Source organism: Jaculus jaculus, chromosome 9 (genome assembly GCF_020740685.1).
Source record: "Jaculus jaculus isolate mJacJac1 chromosome 9, mJacJac1.mat.Y.cur, whole genome shotgun sequence".
Taxonomy (NCBI): Eukaryota; Metazoa; Chordata; class Mammalia; order Rodentia; family Dipodidae; genus Jaculus; species Jaculus jaculus.
The window spans coordinates 133,288,988-133,307,980 of NC_059110.1; the positions used below are offsets into that span (position 1 = coordinate 133,288,988).

Consider the following 18,993-nt stretch of genomic DNA (forward strand, 5'->3'; position numbering starts at 1 on the left):
ATGATCTTGTGTAGGTAGTGTCAAGCACTGTGAGGTCATGGATATCGAGGTCATTTTATGTCTGGAGGGAGCACGTTGTATGGAGTCCTACCCTTACTTTGGCTCTTACATTCTTTCTGCCACCTCTTCCGCATTAGACCCTGAGCCTTGAAAGGTGTGATCGAGATGTTACTCAGTACTCCAGTCACTTCTTTCCAGCACTATGATACCTTCTGAGTCATCCCAAGGTCACTGCCATCTGAAAAGAGAAGATTCTCTACCCAAAGTGAGAGTAGCATTAATATAAGGGTATAAATATTAAGAGAAGTGCTTACTGGGCAGTTTGATAAGCATAGTATATACACTTATCCAGACATCAGCAGATATTACACCCCTGGGGCTCATGACTATCCCTGTTTTAAGTTTTCAGTATCAGGGATGTGTTTCCCCCCGATGGAGCAGGCCTCCAGTCCAATTGGAGGGCAGTTGGTTTCCACCATGACAGACGTGCTGCTATTGTACCCGTTGGCTCATTTGGGCTAGCTGGCCAATTATAAGGCTTGCAGTGTCCACTGCTGAGTATCTTCACTAGTGGTATCTCTTTCTCCTGCTGAACTGTATGCAAAATGGCTTCTTCCAGTTTTCTCTCAGCTGGTCCACATGGAGGAGGTTATCAGCTCAGTTCCAGCAGGATTTCTCAGTGGCCTTGCTGCCCAAGTATGTGGAGTTTTCAGCAATAGGGTCTTCATCTGTTCTTGGTGGCAAACCAAGGGCCTCGGCAATGGCCTATAATGTTTTAGGGGCATCAGAGACCTCCCTGGCCAAAAACTCACTGGAGGTATCCCATCCCTGGCAATGAAAATTTTCTAACAATGATCTATGGCTCCTGAGTGTTCCATTGTCCAAAACCAGAGGATTTCATATGATTTATTTGCATCCTCTTAGATTTTGATTAGCTCTCCCTCCACCTTTCCTTTACTCGATCTCTTCTCCTGACCTCACCTTGGGCCTTTTCACCCCCATTAATCTATTCTTTTACTTACATATATACAATTATTAAATTATTAAAAATTATTTATTTGAGGGCTGGAGGATCCAGCCAAGGGATCCCAGTTCGAATCTTCAGGACCCACATAAGCCCGATGTACAAGAGGGCTCATGCATCTGGAATTAGTATGCAGGGGCTGGAGACCCTGGTGTGCCCATTCTCATTCTCTCTCTCTCTCTCTGCCTCTTTCTCTCTCTTAAATAAATAAAATATATTTAAATTTTTTTTCATTTGAGAAAGAAAGAACAAGAAAGAGCAAATAAGCGCATGGACCTGGCAAGGCCTCTTGCCAATGCGAATGAACTCCAGATGCATACCCATCACTTTGTGCATCTGGCTTTATGTGGGTCTTGGGGAATCAAACCCAATCCTGCAGGCTTTGCAAGTAAGTGCCTTTAACTGATGAGCCATCTCCTGAGCCCCCTATTTATTTACTTTTTTTTTTTGTGGTAGGGTCTTGTTCTAGCCCAGGCTGACCTGGAATTCACTATGTAGTCTCAGGCTGGTCTCAAACTCACAGTGATCCTTCTTACTCAGCCTCCTGAGTTATGAGATTAAAGGTGTGTACCACCATGCCTAGCTCCTTATTTTTAATTTATGTGTTTGAGAGAAAGAGTGCGACAGAGACAGACACTGTGTGTGCGCGGGGGCGGGGGGGTTTCAGTGTATGGGAGCACCAGGGCCTCAAATATTGGGGGTCAAACCCTAGACACATGAGCCTTTGGGGAACATTCTAGATCCAAACTGTAACATGCAGCCTAGTGGTTGAGAGCCAGCCTGTGCATGCATGGGGTTCAAAAACTAAATTTGAGACTTTGGCCTGCTATTTATCATTGTGTGCCATTTGTGCCTCAATTTGTTTTATTAGTAAAATAAGGATAGTAGCAGTATTCTATCTCATAGGGTAAATTGTGAAGATTTGGGATAAAGCATTTAGACTAGCCATTGGTTTGTGTTTGCTGTTTTCATCATGCAGCCAAACATGTATGCTATTTAAAAAACTATATATTTTTTTGAGAGGGAGAAGGGGGGTGTTGCACCCGGGCCTTTAGCTAGTTGCTGCAAATGAACTCTATGCACCCCCCCTTGTGCATCTGGCTTGCGTGGGTCCTGGGGAATTGAACCTGCGTTCTTTGGCTTTGCAGGCAGGCGCCTTAACCGCTAAGCAATCTCTCCAGCCCATGTATGCTATTTTTATCTCTCCCTATTAAGTTGTTTTGTAAGAGAATTGCATTTTTTAAATGAATCTTACTGTTTGTAGTAGTTTTTTAGTAAAATTTGTTAGTTAATTTGAGTTCTCTGTAGCTCACATTCCTGTATGAAAACCAATATTTAATGAGCTCTTTAAATGAGCTATTGAGTCATTTGGATAGAGAGGCATGAGTGTTTTAAGCATGCACCTTCCCAGAGTTAAGGAGCTGGATAGAATCATTAAAAACTTCTACATAATGAGGTAATCTTTAAACTTTGGTTGTTTAAACTGAGAATGCTTTGGACCAGGCCCAAGAAAAAAGATAGTTTTGGTATTTTTATATGGAAGTGACTTTTAATATTTGATTTAAAGTTGGTCTTTTTTTGTTTTTTTGAGGTAGGGTTTCACTGTATTCTAAGGTTGGCCTTCTAACTCACTGTGATCCTCCTACCTTTGCCTCCGAGTGCTGGGATTAAAGGTGTGTGCCACCATACCTGGCTTTGGCCATTTTTTATTAATGCTGAATGTTAAACTTTTCAAAAAAAAGAGTAGGGAAAATTTGTAGTAAAATGGTAATCTTTTTAGGTAATTATCGTGCATTTTACATGTCGACACATTTTTTAATTTAAAAACTTCACCTTTTTTTCACAGGACTTCCTGATCCATTTGCTAAGGTGGTGGTTGATGGATCTGGGCAATGCCATTCTACAGATACTGTGAAGAATACACTAGATCCAAAGTGGAATCAGCATTATGACCTGTAGGTTTAAATGATTGATTTGAATGAAGCACAAAATTGTTATTTGATACAATCTCTGAAAAGAATCATGAAAAATGGTCTGAGTTTTGTATGTCGTATATTTGGTCTCTCTTTTTTTCTCTCTTTCTCTTCTCATCTCTCATTTTTCCCTCCTTCCCTTTCTTCCCCTCCTTCCTTCTTTCCTTCTTTTCTCACAGTACTGGGGATTGATCCTAGGACCTCAATTATGCTAGGTAAGTGCTCTACCACTGAGTGATATCCCCAGTTTTATTTTTAACTATAGTTATTTTGTTGAAAGAGGGTCTCACTGAGTTGCCCAGGCTGGCCTTGAACTTTTGTTGCCCAGGCAGGCCTTGAACTTGTGATCCTTCTGCCTCAGCCTTTTAAATAACAGGAATTACAGGCCTACACTACCAGGCTCAGATTTATAATTTAATTTGATATTTATGGAAGGGGAACAAATCCCAGTGGAAAGGTACTTTGGATGGTTGATACTTGGTTTTGAAAGATTTTTTTTTTTTTTTTTTGAGTTTTTTCAAGATAGGGTGTTGCTGTAGCTCAGGCTGTCCTGGAATTCACTATGAAACCTCAGGGTGACCTCAAACTCACAGTGATCCTCCTATCTCTGCCTCCAAGTACTGGGATTAAAGGCATGTGCCACCACGCTTGAGGGGGAAAGAGAGAGAGAGAAAGGAGAGAGAGAATTGGCACACCAGGGTCCCAGCCACTGCAGTCAAACTCCCGACGCTTGCACCACCTAGTGGGCATGTGTGACCTTGCGCTTGTCTCACCTTTGTGTGTCTGGCTTATATGGGATCTGGAGAGTTGAATATGGGTCTTTAGGCTTTGCAGACAAGCACCTTAATTGCTAAGCCATCTCTCTAACCTGAATGATAGATATTCTTAAAAGGTTTTTTCAGATAAAAATGAAACTGTCACTGTATAGAGCACCCTCCCCTTTCAATAAAATAAAGTTATTCCACTTGGGAGGTAGAGGTAAAGGGTCACCACAAGTGCAAGGCCACCTTGAGACTACATAGTGAAATCTAGGCCAACCTAGGACCCCACTTTGAAAAGCCAAAAAACAAAAAGAAAGGAAAAAAAGAAAAAATAATAGTAATAATAAAAGAAGAAAGATACTCAGTTTAGGCCAATTATAACTCTAGGAATCACAATTGCTTCTATATATAGAGAGATAGCTTCATACTTTAAATTATATTGATTGATGTCCTGGGACATTGTTCTACCACTGAGGTAATATCCCAGACTGTTTTTTTTTTTAATTTTTTTCCAAGGTAGGGTCTCACTCTAGGCTTACCTGAAACTCTGTAGCCTCTCAAGTGCTAAGATTTTTCAATATTTTGAGTCAAGGTCTCACCAAGTTGTCTAGGCCAGTTTTGAACTTGTGATCTTCCAACCTCAGCTTCTACAATAGCTGGGATTATAGACATGCACTATCAAGCCCTGCTTTAAATTATGTTTTTTCCTTTTATTTTTTTTAAAAATTTACTTGAGAGAGAGAGAGACAGACACACAGAGGGAGAGAGGCAGAGAGAATGGGTGCTCCAAGGCCTTCAGCCACTGCAAACAAACTAAATGCAGGCACCAACTTATGCATCTGGCTTATGTGGGTCCTGGGGACTTGAACCTGGGTCCTTTGTCTTTGCAGGCAAGCACTTTAACCACTTAGCCATCTCTTCAGACCTTAAATTATATTTTAGTCAGTAGTTTATGAACCTTTTTAAAAAGGTAAATAGTGCCTTAAGGTTAAGGAACCCTGCCTCATTCTTATTCTTGATTCCTATTCTCAAGGTACTGCATTAATAAATTTACCTATTTAATTGGTATTTTCTTCTGTTTCTAGGTATTTCATAGCATCTCATTTTTTTGTTTGTAATTTTATGTACGTAAGAATAGTCTACCTTAAAGAAACAGGGTATCCCTGGGGAAGCTAGTCAGCTAGACTAGTTGAATCAGTGAGCTCTGGGCTCAATGGATAGATCCTATTTATAGTATTTTTAAAGTGCTCAGCACTGCAATATCTCTATCACATCTTCCAGGGCTCAGGGTCTAATGCGGAAGAGGTGACAGAAAGAATGTAAGAGCCAAAGGAAGGGTAGGACTCCTTACAATGTGCTCCTCCAGACACAAAATGGCCTGGATATCCATGACCTCACAGTGCCTGATACTGCCTATACAAGACTATCATATTAGGAGGAAAAGATGATGACATCAAAATGAAAGAGAGACTGACTGAGAGGAGGAGCAGATATGATGGAGAGTGGAGTTTCAAAGGGGAAAGTGGGGGGAGGGAGGGAATTACCATGGGATATTGGGTATAATCATGGAAGTTGTCAATAAAAAAATGAAACAAAAAATAAAAGGTGGAGAGCAAAAAAAAGAAAAAAAAGAATAGTCTACCTTAAGATGGATGTGGTTTTGCACACCTCTAATTCCAGCCCTTGGCTGGCAGAGATAGGAAGGATCACCATGAGTTCAAGGCCTCCCAGAGACTACACAGAGTGAGTTCCAGGTCAACCTAGGCTAGAGTGCGAGCCTACCTTTCAAAACAAAACAAAAATCCGCCTCAGAAGTAATTGATCTTTGAAAGCTTGTATCTCTCATCCCCACTGCCAGAATACTTGATGTCCATTCCTTCCTCCTAGCCCTCTAATATAGTTACATGAAAACTCTTGGTTATTATTCTATGTTTGTGAAAACGTTTGTCTTTGAAGTTTATAACGATCTTTGCTAGTTTTTTTTTCAGTTTATTTCTTTAATTACTTCCTAAGCTTTTCCATGGAACTAAATGTCCAATCATGTCAAGTATCCCACTTTTAAAAAATATACTTATTTGTAGCCGGGCGTGGTGGCGCACGCCTTTAATCCCAGCACTTGGGAGGCAGAGGTAGGAGGATCGCCATGAGTTCAAGGCCACCCTGAGACTACAGAGTTAATTCCAGGTCAGCCTGGACCAGAGTGAGACCTTACCTCAAAAAACCAAAAAAAAAAAAAAAAAAAAAAACTTATTTGCTAGGCGTGGTGGCACACACCTTTAATCCCAGCAGTTGGGAGGCAGAGGTAGGAGATTGCCATGAGTTCAAGGCCATCATGAGACTACATAGTGAATTCCAAGTCAGCCTGGACTAGAGCCAAACCCTACCTTGAAAAAACCACCTTGAAGCTGGGCATGGTGGCGCATGTCTTTAATCCCAGCACTCGGGAGGCAGAGGTAGGAGGATTATGGTGAGTTCAAGGCCACCCTGAGACTACGTAGTGAATTCCAGGTCAGCCTGGGCTCGAATGAAACCCTACCTTGGAAAACCAAAAAAAAAGGAAAAAACACCTTGTGCATCTGGCTTACGTGGGTCCTGGAGAATTGAACCTGGGTCCTTAGGCTTCTTAAGCAAGTGCCTTCAACTGCTGAGGCATCTCTACAGCCCTTCCTTTTTTTTTCTAAGTCCAGTGACTTTTCCTCTTCTTATTAATCATGTTTTCATGATGTCTGTCTGTCTTCATCATTTTGAAAAGTAGTATAAAGGTGGAAAACAAAATAGCCAGGCATGGTGGTGCATGCCTTTAATCCTAGCACTAGGGAGGCAGAGGTTGGAGGATTGCCGTGAGTTCAGGGCCACCCTAAGACTACATAGTGAATTCCAGGTCAGCCTGGGCTAGAGGGAGACACTACCTTGAAAAACCAAAAAAAGAAAAAAAAGATGGGAAAATTTTTTTTTGAAGTGAAGTGTGGCAGTCCATGCCTATAATGCATGTACTCAAGAGGCTGAGGAGGATCACTGCAAGTTCACATCCAGCCTTGGCTACACTGTGAAACATCATTTAAAAACAAAAACAGTGCTGGAGAGATGGCCTTAGTGGTTAGGGTGCTTGCTGGCAAAGGACCCAGGTTTGATTTCCCAGGACCCACCTAAGCCAGATGCACAAGGTGGTACATGCATCTGGAGTTTTGCAGAGGCTGAAGGCCCTGGTACACCCATTCTTTCTCTCTCTCTTTGCCTGCATCTCTCTCAAATAAATAAAAATAAAAACAAAAACAGAGCTGGAGAGTTGCTTAGTGTTTAAGGTGCTCATCTGTAAAGCCAAAGGACCCAAGTTCAATTCCTCAGAACCCATGTAAGCTAAATGCAGAAGGTAGTGCATGCATCTGTGTTTGCAGTGGCTAGAGGCCTTGGTATGCTCATTCTCTCCTCCCCCCAATCAAATAAATAAAAGTAAAATATATTAAAAAACAAAAACAGGGCTGGAGAGATGGCTTAGCGGTTAAGTGCTTGCCTGTGAAGCCTAAGGACCCCGGTTCAAGGCTCGATTCCCCAGGTCCCACGTTAGCCAGATGCACGAGGGGGCGCACACGTCTGGAGTTCGTTTGCAGTGGCTAGAAGCCCTGGCGCACCCATTCTCTCTCTCTCCCTCTATCTGTCTTTCTCTCTGTGTCTGTTGCTCTCAAATAAATAAATAAAAAATTTTAAAAAAACCAACTTTTTGAGATTTTATTTAAAGTATATCTTGTCTTATTTGAGAGTTTAAGTATAGACTTTCTCCTGAAATTTTGAATACTTCACTATCTTTCATGTCTAGATGAACATCAGTTAAAAAATAAAATGTGCAGCCACAAATAAGAGCTCACCAATAACTTAAACTTTTCTAGCACCTGCATTTAAAAAAAATAAAAAGGAGGGCTGGAGAGATGGCTCAGCACTTAAGAGCACTTCCTTTGTAAGTATGAGGGCCCAAGTAGGTCTAAGAGACTCCTCAGGATCTACATAAACAGCTGGTGTGACCATGTGTGTCTATAACCCCCAGTCCTATAGGGGAGCAGAGACCTGAGAATCATTGGGGCTTGTGAAAATATGGCAAGCTCCTGGATCAGTAAGAGCTCTGGCTCAAATAGGAATAGGTGGGCCAGCTGCAGTGGTACATGCCTCTAATCCCAGCAGTTAGGAGGGCTATGGTGGGAGGATCACTGTGAGTTCAAGACCAGCCTGGACTAGAGTGGGTTCCAGGTCAGTGTGAGCTAGAGTGAGACCCTACCTTGAAAAACCAAACCCAACCAAACAGCCAGCCAACCAACCAAACAAACAAAAAGGTGGAAGAGTGATGGAAGTGTCCCACTTACATTCTGCTCCAGCTACAGCAGGCAAGTGCAGTGGCATGCGTCATGAATACATACGTGTGTGTGTCCACACACTACATTACACACACACAAAACAAAAAGTTAAAAGTATTCCATAAAATTATGTGTATTTTATTTAATCTAGTATATTAAAATATTTCAGTATATTAATATAAATTTTTTAAAAAATATGGAACACTTCATGAAGTTGCACATCATTCTTACACAGGGGCCATGCTAATCTTCTCTGTATCATTCCAGTCTTAGTGTACGTGCTGCCCAAGCAAGCACCAGTGTAACACTTATCTGTTTTGAAATATGCTAGTTTTTTGTTTGTTTGTTTGTTTCATTTTTATTTATTCGAGAGAGACAGAGAGAGAGAGAGAGAGAGAGAGAATGGGCACACCAGGGCTTCCAGCCACTGCAAACGAACTCCAGATGCGTGCGCCCCCTTGTGCATCTGGCTAATGTGGGTCCTGGGGAGTTGAGCCTCGAACTGGGGTCCTTAGGCTTCACAGGCAAGCGCTTAACTGCTAAGCCATCTCTCCAGCCCGCTAATTTTTTTTTTTTTTTGAGATCGTGTTTCTGTAGCACAAACTGGCCTCAAACTTGAGATTCCCCTTCTTTAGCCTCTGAGTACTGGGATTATAGGTATGAGCTATCAGTGTTTGCAGTTAAATGTTGATTTTGTACTTGCCTAGGACTGGTCACATTGGAAATAACTCAATAATCCCATGTGGCTGGTGGCTGCCATTTTGTACAATATAAGTATAGAGTATTGATGACATCCTAATTTTGGTACTTCATGATTTTTATTTTCCACAAAGCAGATTTCATTGCATTTTCTCTTCCTGTCTTGCTAGTATTTGTTATTCTTGCACATGTATTTGTGTACATGAGTACAGGTGTGCATGTGGAGGTCAGGAAACCTTTGGGTATTGGTCATTCATTTCCACCCTGAGACAGGTGTCTTTGTTGTTCTGTACTTGCTAGTTCTGGGGATTCTCCTGTCTGTTTCTTATCTCATTGTAGGAGTGCCGAGATTATAGACATGCTAGTATGTCCAGCTTTGCATGAGTTCTGGGAATCATCACTTAGGTCAGCCCTTTACCCACAGAGCCATCTCCCCAGCCCTGCCACTTTATTTTTTTCTTTTTTTGGTTTTTCGAGGTAGGGTTTCACTCTAGCCCAGGCTGACCAGTAATGCACTATGGAGTCTCAGGGTGGCCTCGAACTCACGGCAATCCTACCTCTGCCTCCGAGTGCTGGGATTAAAGGCATGCGCCACCATGCCTGGCTAGTTTTTTCTTTTTAAACTATAGACATCCGGTGAGTGTGAATTGGCATGTCATTGTGGTTTTGATTTACATTTCCCTAAGACTCATGATGTGCTTAATTCATAGTGAATATTAGCTGGCTAACTAGAGAATTTTCTTTTGCTTGATTCTAAGGGACTGAATTTGAGGGAAAAGGTCAGGGAAGCACTTTGAATCATTCGCAAAAGCTTTGCATTTAATTTGGTTAGATCTGTGAAGTCTATCAATTATATTTTAGCCAGAAATCTTGATTGTATATCTAATATTTTTGTCTAATGATAATATATTCTTCTATAGGGGTATCCCTCATCTGAACTAACATGGTTTATATATAACCCATATATTTATTAGTGAAGTTGAGTTTTTTTTCTTTATTTATTAGAGGCAGATGCGGGGGTCGGTGAGAGAGGGAGAGAATGGGCACGCCAGGGCCTCTAGTCACTACAAACGAACTCCAGGCACATGTGCCACCATGTGCATATGGCTTATGTAGGACCTGAAGAATTGGACCTGGATTTTTAGGCTTCCCAGGCAAGTGCCTTAACTGCTAAACCATCTCTCCAGTCGGGTATGTGTGTGTGGGGGTGTGTTTGTTTGTTTGTTTTAAGGCAGGGTCTCACTAGCCCAGGATGACCTGCAATTAGCTATGTAGTCTCAGGGTGGTGGTGAACTCTCAGCAGTCTTCTTGCCTCTGCCTCCCAAGTACTAGGGTTAAAGGTATGCACCACCACACCCAGCTTGAGGGTTAAACAGAACCAAGTAGCTCCTTCTATTTAGCTTGCAAACTTGGTGTGAGTAGTATGTTCCTGTGCTGCCATGGCTAAAGCAAGACAATTGCACATTCTTAGCCAGACTGGAAAACAGTGAGACTCTTAAAAAGAGTGTATTTGGGCTGGAGAGATGGCTTAGCGGTTAAGCACTTGTCTGTGAAGCCTAAGGACCCTGGTTCGAGGCTCGGTTCCCCAGGTCCCACATTAGCCAGATGCACAAGGGGGCGCACACGTCTGGAGTTCATTTGCAGAGGCTGGAAGCCCTGGTGCGCCCATTTTCTCTCTCTCCCTCTATCTGTCTTTCTCTCTGTGTCTGTCGCTCTCAAATAAATAAATAAAAAATTTTTTTAAAAAGAGTGTATTTAATTCAGGATTTAAAAAATCAGGCTAAAAATACTAGGGCTGAAGAGAAGATCAATAGTTAAGGTGCTTGCCTTTAATGTCTAAGGAAGGACCCAAGTTTGGTTCCCCAGTACTCACTTAAAGCCAGATGCACAAGGTGGCACATTCGTTTGCAGTGGCTGGAGGTCCTAGTGCATCCATTCTCTCCCTCTCCCTCCCCTCCCTCTTTCTCTCTCTCTCTTGGTTTCCAAGGTAGGGTCTCACTCTAGCTCAGGCTGACCTGGAATTCACTATGTGGTCTCAGGATGTTCTCAAACTCACTGCAATTCTCCTACTTCTGCCTCCTGAGTGCTGGTATTAAAGATAATATGTCACCATGCCTGGCTCCATTCTCTCTCTTTATCTGCCTCTTTCTCTCTCACAAATAAATACCTTAAAATAGTCATTTTTTCCTTCTTATATATGGCTATGTGTGTTACATTCATAAAGTTTCCTTAAAATGATAACAGATGCCTATCTTAGTGTCAGAAATGGTAAAATTTCTGATTAGTTTCTGGTCCAGAATGTTTATTGTATGTACACTTAAGTAATTAAAATTAATATTTTTACAGTAATTCATAAATTATTTCCAAGAGTTCTTATAGTTAGCAAATACTTATTATAATTTAGAGTTTTCCAATCTTTTCATATCATACTGTATATAAAAGATATGGTATACATTGAACAGATAGAAGTCCTTAAGCCAGTGTTTGGTGCTCTGAGGTCTTAGAGTTGGTATTTTAGAATATCTACAAGCCAGGCCTACTAGTTGGGAAGCTGATTTAAATTATTTATTTATTTAGTTATATGCGAGAGGGAGAGAGAAAGAATGTAAATGAACTCCAGACACATGTGCCACTTTGTGCATTTGACTTATGTGGGTTCTTGGGAATTGAATCTGGGTACTTATGCTTCACAGGGGAGTGCCTTAACTGCTAAGCCATCTCTCCAGCCCTGATTTTTTTTTTAAAGTTTGCCTTGTGCTGTTTTAGCTGTTTTGATACTTGATTCTGGTTCTGGAATTTTGACATAGCACACAGTAGTTACAGATCAAGATAAATCCAGTATATCTATTTGAAAATTGGTTCACATATACTGAATAATAGTTTAGACAATCTCATTTGTAAACAACAAGCCAAATACAAGTTAGTTTAATTTTTGATGGCTTACACCTGTAATCCAAGTACTTGGGAAACAGAAACAGGAGGTCTTATGTTTAAGGCCAGCCTCATCTACATAGTGAGACTTTGTCTCAAAAAATAAATAAAAACAGGACTTGGAATGAAGTAGCTCAGTTGGTATAATGCTTGCCTAGCATGCATGAAGCTCTGGGTTCTATTCCCAGCACTGCATAAGCCCAGTCATGGTTACTATATGCCCAAATTTCCAACATTTTGGAGGTGGAGGTAGGAGGATCAGAAGTTCAGGGTCATTTCTGGCAACATAGTGAGTTTCAAGCCAGCCTGTGCTACATAATACCCTGTTTAGAAAGCATCAATTGGGCTGGAGAGATGTGCTTGCCTGCAAAGCCTAATGACCTAGGTTCAATTCCCCAGTACCTATGTAAAGCAGATGTACAAAATGAGGTGTGGATCTGGAGTTCTTTTGCAGCAGCTTGAGGCCCAGATGAGCCCATTATCTCTCTCTGCTTGCATATACATAAATAAATAATAAATAAATTTATTTTTTAAAAAGCATCAGTCAATTAAAACATGCAAAATAGCAAAAATGGAAAAACTACCTTATTTTTAAAAGGTGAGTGTATTAATTGCATAATGGAGAACTCAGAGGTGAGCATTCTTTTGACATAGCTGGATCTAGGGGCTTAAATGTAATGAGTCTTCCATTTTTTTTTTTTTTAAGTTTTAGCCTTCATTTCAGTGTGTTAGGCTTTCCCCTCCCTCGCCTTTCTAATTTTTTTTCTTATACTAAGTGCCTTTCTAATTTTTTTCTTATACTAAGTGACTTTCCCTAATGTTTCTGTTTTATTGAATGATAGTTTAAGATCAAGGTTGCCAGACCAAAAATCTGACCTCTTAGAAACTTGGAAACCAAGTTAGATTTTACTGATAGGATTTGTTATGAATATGTTTTTGCATGAGTTGATGCCATGTTAATAATTGGCTGTGGTGGAGCTTTTACATACTTGCAGGCATATGCACAGAAAGTACAGTAACGCTTTTCCCTGCTCTGCTTGTCTGCAGGCAGTGAAGTGAAACCTACAAGAGTCCTGCTCGCTCAAGGCCTGCATATAGGAAAGAAGCAAGGGAAAAGCGTTACAAACAGCTTTTGTTCTGCAGCATTTAAAAATAAAACAGGTAGGTCAGATTTTTGGTCTGTCAGCCTTGACAATTCCCCTTGAAAATGAACTAAGTCTTCTCTGAGGTTATCATTGAAATATGTTTAAAATATGACTGATAAAAGTTCTTTTAGGATATTTATTCTTATAAGCGTCCATTATAAAATGCCTTGGTGTTATTAGATAGTAGTTACTAAAATTGTAGTAGGTTTTCTTTGTTGTGCTAGGGGTCAAACTCTGGGACTTGTACATGCTAGGTAAGTGCTCTGCCACTGAGTTACATCTCAAAGCTCCTAAAATAGCTTTTTTTTTTTTTTTTAAACTATTAAAAGTGCCCTGCCTGAGAATGGCAGGAATGATATAATAAACTTTATTTTATATGTATTTTAAGACTTAAAAAAATTCAGTTCAGTACTTTGGGTTGATTATATTCAAAACATATTTTGTCTGTTCCAGCCAAACTCTGAAATATAGTGGTGACTTTAGAATATTAAAAAGAATAGAAGAAAAGTTCATATTATTTATAACTACCAATTAGTCATATAGCCATTTTATTTTTAAGGTACATTGGAAAGTCTGATTCGGTTACGATCAGTGTATGGAATCATAAGAAGATCCATAAAAAACAAGGTGCTGGATTTCTTGGTTGTGTTCGTCTTCTTTCCAATGCCATCAATCGCCTCAAAGACACTGGTTGTGAGTAGATACTTGCTTTTTAAATTTAAAAGAAAAGGAATATATTTACACACACACATACACATGTATATGAAAAATGAAACATTTTAAGTATGTGATCATAGAGCTAAATCAGAGCTTATGCTTAGTTTCCAGTGGATTTTTAAGTATTAACAAGTGGTTGATATCCAGTAGGGTAGGAAGAAGGTATCAAAGTATATGCCTTAAACTTCTCAGAAGTCGTCTCTGGTTTTGGTGGAATTCTGTGGTGGAAGTGAACTTTTATTGAGGTGATTGGAGTGATTAAGGTAACAGTTAAAGGAGAATTATTAGTAGATGAGAATGGCAATGTATAAAATGATTAGGACAAAACTAGAAGTTGAGGAAAAAATAAAACATGATTTGGAGTATAAGATAGTAGTATTACCTACTTAACTACAGTTCAATTTATCACCAATCTGCATATTTAGAAAATAGACTAAAATCAAGACTAGACGTGATTTCTATAATGGGCTGGTGAATTTACTTAACATATATATAGCTTATGTAAAGTAATGGAGTCCTTTGAGGCAGGGGATTCCCTTTCCATTGAACATTAACAGAAACATCTTTTTCAGCAGATTTGTTGCTACAGAATTCGTTTTATATAAGATAAAAAATGTCATTAGTCATGAGATTTTAGCCCAAATGCCTATGCTAATAAAGAAGCTTGCATAGATTTTATCTAAGGAAATTAATTTTATTTTTTTTTAATTTTGAATTTTCGAGGTAGGGCCTTGCTCTAGCCCAGGCTAACCTGGAATTCATTATGTAATCTCAGGGTGACCTCAAACTCAGGGCAATCCTCTTACCTCTGCCTCCCGAGTGCTGAGATTAAAGGCGTGCACCACCATGCCTGGCTGGAAATTAATTTTAAAAACCATGATAAGGTGGTGTATACCTTTAATCCCAGCACTTGGGAGGCAGAAGTAGGAGGATCTCATGAATTCTAGGCTAGTTTGAGACTACAAAGTAAATTCCAGGTCAGCCTGGTCTAGAGTGAGACCCTATCTTAAAAAACAAATAAATTAAAAAATCATGATAAATTTGGCTTTGAATGGTGGGTATGTATGTATGTATGGTTCCCCCTTCCCCCCCAAGGTAGTATCTTACTCTAGCCAAGGCTGGCCCAAAATTGACTATGTAGTGTCAGGGTGGCCTTGAACTTATGTTGATCTCCTATGTCTACCTTCCTAGTGCTGGGTTTAAAGGCATGTGCCCCTATGCATAAATGTAGACATACTAAGAAAAGGGGGCTGGGAATGGTGGTGCATACCTTTAATCCCACGGCACTTGGGAAGCTGAGGTAGTAGGATTGCTGTGAGTTCAAGGCTAGCCTGAGGCTACATGGTGAATTTCAGGTCAGCCTGGGCTAGAGATCCTACCCCTCTCCCCCCCGCAAAAATAAAAAGAGGGATTGGGGATTTGAGTTAGAAGTTCTGAGGCAGAATCTGGGAGAGACTCAGATTCTGAATTAACATGGTAAGGAATAGTTGGAGCAAAATGTTAGATTGGAGAAGGTCCAACAGGCAGACTTCAGATTTACAGTTCAAATGTTTGCCATTATCCCGAGTTTACCCAACATACTTTCACTTGGCAATGTGAAGGTGAAAAAGGTATAGATCCTTGTCCTCTGAGGAAGCAAGACCAGCAGCCTCTTGTTATAGGGAGCATGTCACATTGGAATAGGATTGAACTGGAGTGGGAAGAGAATGCTTTGCAGAAGTTAACTCTGTAGTCATCTCAATAGTATCCATTTATTTTGCAAAGGGAAAAATATTTGTAATTTTGGCAGGTAAGCTAGGGGCTATAGTTTAGGGACATAATTTTTTCTGTCTGTTGTTTTTGAGTATTTTATTAACTTATTTGAACTTTTTGATAAGTAGTAATATTAGTCAAATAGTTATTGAGCAGCTGATAACAGTGTTCTACCCGCTGATATAGAGACTACAAAGACCAAGATATGGTCTCCTTTTATCAGTTCATGATCATTTAAGGTAGCATACAGCTATAAAAGAATTCAGTTATCTATGTGCTACAGTCAATATAAATCCAACATGCTAGACATTATGTAACCTAGAGGGCCAGCCCACTATTATGTTTATTTTATAGATGAAGTACATAAGAGAATAAGTAAGTTGACCCTAAATAATTAGTTCAAGCCCAGAGCTTTAGTGGTTTGGTTGTTTTTTGAGGTAGGGTCTCACTCTAGCCCAGGTTGGCCTCAAACTCACTGTAATTCTCTTACCTCTGCCTTCCAAGTGCTGGGATTAAAGTTGTACACCACTGTACCCAACTCAGCTTTTAGTTGGTTTTTTGGGGGGGGGGTTCCTTCCCCCCCTTCGGTTTTTCAAGGTAGTGTCTTGCTCTATCCAGACTGACTTGGATTTCACCCATGGTGATCCTCCGTTCTGCCTCTTGAGTGCTCGGATTAAGACTTATTTGTATGGGCCCTTTGGAATGATTAGGTTAAAAAGAAATGACAGCTATTGTTTATTGAAGACTTCTGTGCCATGCATTACGCTCAGAATTTTTTTTTAAGTTTTGTTTAATTTATTATTATTTTTTAATATAAAAAGGTGGCACACATAGACTCTCTTTCTTTTGCCCCAATCTGCTGAGGGTCTTTGGTGGGGTTACTCATTATGCTCAGAGTTTTATGAAATTAATTTGATTTAATATTGGGCTGGGTAATGGCTCAGTAGTTAAAAGTACTTGCTTATAAAGCCTGCTGGCCTGGGTTCAATTCCCCAGTACCATGTAAAGCCAGACACACAAAGTGGCACATACGTCTGGAGTTCATTTGCAGTGGCAATAGTTACTGGTGTGCCCATGTTCTCTCCCTTTCTCCCTCTCTTCTAGCAAATCAAAACAAAACAAAACAAAAAATATATATAGGGGGGAAGGGAGAGAGAATTGGCATGCCAGGGCCTCAGCCACTGAAATTAAACTCCAGAATGCTTGTGCCACCTAGTGGACATGTGCCACCTTGTGCTTGCCTCACCTTTGTGCATCTAACGTGGGATCTGGATAGTAGAACATGGATCCTTAGGCTTCACAAGCAAGTGCCTAAATCACTAAGCCATCTCTCCAGCCCTAAAAGAGAAATGGCTCAGTGGCCTGCAAAGCCTAGTGATCTGGGTTCTATTCCCTAGTACTCCATAAAGCCAGATGTACAAAGTGGCTTATGCATCTGGAGTTCATTCACAGCAGCTAGAGGCCCTGGTGTAGCCATTCTGTCTCTGCTTATAATAAACAAACAAATAAATAGCTAGCTAGGTATGGTGGCCCACGCCTTTAATCCCAGCACTCAGGAGGCAGAAGGTAGAAGGATTGCCGTGAGGTCAAGGCCACCCTGAGATTACATAGTGAATTCCAGGTCAGCCTGAGCTAGAGTGAGACCCTACCTCAGAAAACCAAAAAATAAAAAATAAAATAAAATTATAAAAAAATAAATATTTTAAAAATATTTTTAAGCATTTGCTTTAATCCTTGTAAAGGTTCTGTTATGTGTGAAAAAACCAGATCTCAGATATAAATTTCTTAAGACTAGCCACTTTTGTGAGGTAAGCCAGGACTCAGCTGAAAGCTTTGGAGAGAAAAACTGCCTATTGGCAATGGAATACAGCATGCCTAATGATTTTTTTTTAATTTTTAAATTTTTATTAACATTTTCCATGATTATAAAAAAAATCCCATGGTAATTCCCTCCCTCCCCACCCCCACACTTTCCCCTTTGAAATTCTGTTCTCCATCATATTCCTAATAATTTTTTAATTCAAACTTAGTAAAACTTAAATATTTATGTTAACTGTATGCTTAGCTAGAAGATTTTCAACATTTTTTTATAATCAAAATGATTACTTTGGCCAAGAAACAAAGAAAAAAGAAGAAAACAAAAAAATGATTACTTTGGGGGCTGGAGGGATAAGCTCAGTGGTTAAAGGCACTTGTTTGCAAAGCCCGATGGCCTGGGTTCAGTTTTCATGGGTTCAGTTTCCCAGGATCTATCTAAAGCCAGATGCAGAAAGTGGAGCATGCATCTGAAATTTGTTTGCCCCATAGGAGGCCCTGGCAAACCCATACTTACTCTCTTTCTCTTGTCTCTCTCTCAATTTTTTTTTTTTTTTTTTTTTTGAGGTAGGGTCTTGCTCTCTAGCTCAGGCTGACCTGGAATTCACTATGTAGTCTCAGGCTGGCCTTTAACTCAGAATGATCCTCCTATTTCTGCCTCATGAGTGCTGGGATTAAAGATGTGCACCACCACGTCTGGCTGAAAATATTAAAAAAAAAAAAAAAAAAAAAAAGAAAAGATTACTCTTTTAGCTGGGTGTAGTGGCACACACCTTTAATCCCAGGACTGGGGAGGCAGAGGTAGGAGGATCACCATGAGTTTGAGGCCAACCTGGGCTAGATTCAAACCCTACCTCAAAAAACAAAACAAGGGCTAGAGAGGTGGCTTAGTGGTTAGGTGCTTGCTTGTGAAGCCTAAGGACCCCAGTTCAAGGCCCAATTCCCCAGTACCCATATAAGCCAGATACAAAAGGTGGCACATGTATCTGCAGTTCGTTTTCAGTGGCTGGAGGCCCTGGTGCACCCATCCTTTCTCTCTTCCTCTATCTGTTGTTCTCAAATAAATAAATAAAATAAATTTTAAAAAACAAAACATAAAAAATTGATTACTTAAAAAAATAAGTTAGGAAACTGTTGTTATCTATAGATACTAGAATTTATGATGCCAGCTAATTTTTAAATTTTATTTTTATGTGATATAGATCAGAGGTTGGATCTGTGTAAACTGGGGCCAAATGACAATGATACAGTTCGAGGACAGATAGTAGGTAAGTGTAGAATTGAAAATTATTTGAATCTTGGCTTTATTCAGATTGCCTTAAGGTCTAAATATCTTTTATATCAGAATTGTATTGACATGAATTACATGGGAATCATGTAAAATGCTACAATGAGTCCAGACTAACTTAATTTAAAAATTCTTTTTATGTAAAAAGCAAAAAAAAAGGTAGCCTGTAGTATTGTAAAAGCTGTTGGTCCTTCAGGAAGGAATTGTTTCAAAGTATTCAGATGTAGTAGAGCACTGAGATAGACCTTGCAAATGATATTAAAGTTTTGTGAAAGCAGTTCTTAAACTAGTTTTCAAACTCAGTGATTTGGGCTGGGGGTGTAATTCAGTTGGTAGAATGTTTATCTAGCATGCACAAGCCCTGGGTCTGATCCCTGGCACCATATAAATTGGTTATGGTGGTGCTCACTTGTGATCTTAGTGCATGAGAGGAGAATCACAAGTTCACACTCCTCCTTGGCTATATGAGTTCAAGGCCAGCCTGTAATACATGACACTCTGACTCCAAAAAAAAAAGCTTAATGTTTTGTTTAATGTTTAATGCT

General features: G+C 40.0%; 1 protein-coding gene and 1 non-coding gene across 2 annotated transcripts in view; one reads left to right on the forward strand and one right to left on the reverse strand.

Annotated features, from left to right (window-relative positions):
• Positions 1 to 18,993, forward strand: part of Smurf2 (SMAD specific E3 ubiquitin protein ligase 2) — a 124,621-nt gene that overhangs the window by 51,556 nt on the left and 54,072 nt on the right. Inside the window, exons 3-5 of the mRNA XM_004655119.3 lie at positions 2,871 to 2,979; positions 13,436 to 13,569; positions 18,363 to 18,428. Coding sequence (XP_004655176.1) covers positions 2,871 to 2,979; positions 13,436 to 13,569; positions 18,363 to 18,428 — 309 coding nt within the window. The remainder of the gene's footprint in view (positions 1 to 2,870; positions 2,980 to 13,435; positions 13,570 to 18,362; positions 18,429 to 18,993) is intronic.
• Positions 8,292 to 8,398, reverse strand: LOC123463750. The gene has a single exon (XR_006639137.1). It is a non-coding gene; the product is annotated as a U6 spliceosomal RNA (small nuclear RNA).